Genomic DNA, 4,615 nt, shown 5'->3' on the forward strand with positions numbered 1-4,615 from the left:
AACTCCCCTGTGCCCTTAACCTAAACGGTCACTGGCATCTGCTCCTATTACCCTTCACTCCTTCTTCGGAAATTCTCTATCACCTCACTATTTTTGCACAAGAGCTTTTCTCCTTTTGCCAACAACATTCATCTTGACTCCTACAAAGACTAGCTACATGTGCTTAAACCCGTCAGACATCCAGTTCATTTCTATAGCATTTTAAAATTCAAAATGATGCACATACCTATTCTCTTCGGAGATCTTCAGATCTCCTGAACCACCTGAAGCAGACCAAAATGCCCTTAATCTGAACATTTTGTGTCCAAAAAAAAAAAAAAAAAATCACAAATTGGCTAAACAGCCATATTTATACAATATTACCTGGGTCAGCATAGTTTTTTTTTTTTTACATAATAATAATAATAATAATAATAAATTATCATTATATGTTATCATGTATACTTTGGGCCACAGAGAGGATGTAGCCTCTTCTCTTCCCAATGCAACAGGGGGATGACCAGCTGGACCACAGAAAGAAGCTGCAGGAATGTAGTTACATAGGGACAACACTCCCTTCATGTACAGATTAAAAGGGATGTTTTGCCCCCTGCTTGGAGGAGAGTGAACTACACCAGCATGTGTACTTCCCAACCTGAGACAACAAACTCATTCTGCGCAATTCATGACTTCAATTATATTAGATGTTTGTTTACTGAAATGGGACATAACAGATATACTGTTACAGATATATAATCAATATGAAGTAGAGTGCAGGCCTTTGCCAAGCCTCTATTTGCATCCAGTTTTTGTTGTTTTTTTATTTCTCAGACCCATTTTATTAATATATTTCATGTTGAATATTCATATAGTAATGAGCTCATAGGGACAGAGGATGGCAGTGGCAAAGAGTTCCATTCCAAGACACTAGAGACTTGAAGACAAGGCCACATTGCAGGGAATGACTTAGAAAATCATCATCACCTCATTTGATAAAGGCAGATAAAGGGCTCCTGACACATATTGCAAAAATGTCCTTTTCCTGACAGTTTTTCACAATTGGAAGAGAAAGGTAATCAGACAAAAAGTAAAAAGAATGATTTGTACCACTTAAATGCAGAGAACAACCTTTACTGTCGGATGAAGTAGCACAGACGAGGAACACAGAGATATTACACAGCACTTAAATTGAATCAAGGATTTCTAAGAGCATGTGATCCCGAGCTAAATAGTCATTGATAGTGAAATAAAAGTTTTATTTCCAGCCATTGGCTCACTTTGTTTCTTCCTGGATGTTAAACTGTCGGTTGGGTTTGGTTGATTCAAGCAAAAGCTCATAAAGTTGACCAATCTGCTCATCCTGGAAGTCACTCAATCTCTTCTCCGGCAGATCAGCGCCGAACTTGACAATGTTTTCTGGGTTTGCCATCAACTCCACAATCTGAGACTGCAGCGTGTCCTTGTAGCTCTGCAAAAAAACACAAGTACAGGTAAGTATATACAGTATAGCAAGGTAACAGAAAGCTACGACCAGTGCCATGTGTTTCTTCAAATGAATCATAAAACTGAGGTTCACATTTAACACGTCAAGTCGCAAAAACTGTGACAGGCAACAATGCCGCATTTAAACACCCCACCTACAAATATTGTATGAAGCCTGATGCTGTTACTACTTTGCACAAGCCGATGGTGGACACCTCTAAGTTCAATTTAAGCAACGTTTGAGGGCATGTTTATATGAAAGTTTTGGAGTCAATACAGTATGAAAACTGCCCAAGGCGTGGAGGCAAGGGCGGTTGTAGCTATGTGTAAGAGCAAAACAGAAAACAAGAGGGCGAATCAACCAATCAGGTGTCAGGTGAAACAAGCAGCACCAGACTGACAATCAAGATTACAGTCTTCAGACACCTGATTGGAGAAGCTGTGTATGCAAGCTGGGTAGGAACAAAAATCTGCACCCATTAAGAGCCCTCGAGGACCGGTTTGGACACCCCTGGTTTAGAGACTGGGAAAGCATTATGGTAATGGAAACTTCAGAATGTCCCCACAAGGATAGAAACGTGTATGTGTGCGTGTGAAAAAAAAAAATCAATGTTTGATTCACAAACACAATCCCATTTAAATAGGTGTTAATTTTGTCAGATGAGATGAGACAAAATATGTTGGTCCACGACCCTTTACATGCAAGAGGACCACAATGACAAGAATGATTTAAATGTTTTGATTAAAACTAAACAAAATTGTTGTGACTTTTAGACGATTATAAAGAAAATAATGTGTGAAAGACTAAATATGACAAAGAATTAACTTTGACACAAGACTTGGGGTGCATTCCAATTCCTTCCTTAATCCTCAACCTCAACCCTCAAAAACATGCATTCTCATGAGGAGCAAGGACTGTCCCAATTCTTAGGAAATAAAATTGAGGTACAAGATTGAGAAACGTAGCTCAATCTTGAGGCACTCCACGACCTCCATCGGTATTGAGGAATACCCAGAATCCTTCATGTAGCATCATGGATGGCGTCGAGATTCAAGATTCAAGATACAAAAGACAAAAGGCATCAACACAACTGCAGACGGCATTGATCCTGTAAATGCTTCTTCTCCTCTTCTCTGTCCGAATTGACAGACGGAGCGTCGCTTTGGCATAATGCTGCTCGCAACAGGCTAAGGACGTACCTGCCTTAAGGAGTGACCGATTTCATTTACAACGAACAAAATCTTCCTCAACTCTTGGTTTTGAGGACTGAGGTTGAGGTTTGAGGATTAAGGAAGGAATTGCAATTCACTCCAAGACTAACGCAAAGACTAAGCTAAATACACAAGTTCCAATATGAAGATGATAAATGAGGTAATGCGACGTCAAAAGCAATGTGATCCAAATGTATCCAAAACGCTGCGCGTTCCAGACAGTCATGTGACCTTTACTGCCCATCAGCTCATGCAACATAGTAGTGAATGCAAGAAGTTTTCCGCCTCCTTGTAAACCAATAAAAACACAGGAAAACTTAGCGGTTACAATTGTAAAGGTCGCAGAGGTACTCTTCTGTCTGTTATTCGTCGTGATTTAATCCAAAGCAGTGCCACGAAGGATACAGGACGTCTCACTTGTGAATAGATTTGTCATGAACATGTATAAAGAAAGTGAAACGATTGAACATACGTTGCATTAAAGTTGATCAAAAGCGATTCCCAGTTTTGATTTAAAATTGATTAATCTTAATGTCCTCACTTGGCTACCACAATTCTAGTTCTTGTGCATCAAAAGTGACTTTCTTTTTAGTCATCTGTTTAACCAAAAAGCTTGACCAGACTGCCACAACACTGCAACACTTAAGTGTACATAGATGAATGAATCCAACGTTATTCGGGGACATGATTAACATGTCCATCATTCATTACGGAGAGTTTTTGTTGTTGTGTTTTTTACAACTTCTTCTCCTTCTTTGTATTTCCTTAACCTCAGCCCTGAACCCACTTTTGTTTTTGTTTTTAATCACCTCGGACTTGATTAACGAATGACATTGAAATGTTTGTTGCCAACAAAAAAATAATAATCAGTTTCACAGATTTGTTGTTGTAATATATTTGATGGCCTTGATTAGTCCCACGGTGGGTTGCAGGCCTAACATCACTGACAAGAATGATGAAGAAAGATGATAAAGTGATTTACTGGTTGCATGGCAATGCAACATCAGCTTTGTCAATGAGGCGAAGTGGCCAAACTACAGACTGTACCTCCCACTCCAACATGAAGCTCCGGGTCTCCTCCGGAGACGCGTCCTTGTGCCTTCTGAACTCGTCTTTGACATACTGGTCCCCCAGAGCTCGCAAGTCTATGGGCAGGAACCGATGCAGAACCAGAACCCTCTTGTACAATGAGCAGACTCTTGCGACATGATTCGGACGCGCCATTTAAGTGCAGAGAACGTGTGCTATTTTCCTTCTCCAACTAAAACGATGAAAAAGGGTAAAGAGACACCAGTGCCAGTGTAGGTTCCAAATGTGTCCGCTTACCAAACGGGTCCTGCCTGGCGCGGGATGATGACGTCACATCACACAAGTACGATATCTTTTTTTAGTGTATTAATGAGCCAGAGAAAATTGAAATGAAGGACTTCGTGGCGCTTTCTATCACATGCATAACATTTATTTTCATAAAATACGATGTTTGTCATCAGATCATTTTATGTCCGTTCTTCTCCGCAGTCTGGGGAACAACGCGTCGTGATTGGCTGAGATGTATGTAGTTTTGTTTTTCTTTGATGTTGCACGAGAAATCACAATGGACTCCACAGTAGTCACTTATACACATCCAGATACATTTTCATTCATATTCCTGAGGAAATATGCATCTATGAAGAAGTTTTCACACCTACCAAACTTCCGCGTTAGGTGAACGGCGCGTCGTGATTGGCTGGCATATACGGGGTATTGTTTTTATTTTATATCGCACAAAAATCAAAATAGATCCCATGGTGGTCACTTATGCACCTCCAGATATATTTTTATTCATTTACCAGGGAGAAATATGCGTCTCTGGTAATCAGCCACAAGCCAAATTACCAGAAAGTTTTGAAATGCATAATATATTTATTATTTATTTATAATATTTCTTCACATTATTTTCCTT

The 4,615-nt window shown here is 39.8% G+C and overlaps 1 protein-coding gene across 1 annotated transcript; it reads right to left on the bottom strand.

Moving 5' to 3' along the window:
- Positions 1 to 741: 741 nt before the first annotated feature.
- Positions 742 to 4,008, bottom strand: sdhaf3 (succinate dehydrogenase complex assembly factor 3). Its single transcript, XM_053863397.1, has 2 exons — positions 3,721 to 4,008; positions 742 to 1,447 (listed from the first exon to the last, which is right to left on the bottom strand). The coding sequence occupies exons 1-2, from the start codon at positions 3,895 to 3,897 to the stop codon at positions 1,253 to 1,255; spliced, it is 372 nt and encodes a 123-aa protein (XP_053719372.1). The 5' UTR covers positions 3,898 to 4,008; the 3' UTR covers positions 742 to 1,252.
- Positions 4,009 to 4,615: the final 607 nt, after the last annotated feature.

The sequence above is a fragment of the Synchiropus splendidus genome, chromosome 4 (genome assembly GCF_027744825.2).
Source record: "Synchiropus splendidus isolate RoL2022-P1 chromosome 4, RoL_Sspl_1.0, whole genome shotgun sequence".
In the NCBI taxonomy this organism is placed as follows: domain Eukaryota; kingdom Metazoa; phylum Chordata; class Actinopteri; order Syngnathiformes; family Callionymidae; genus Synchiropus; species Synchiropus splendidus.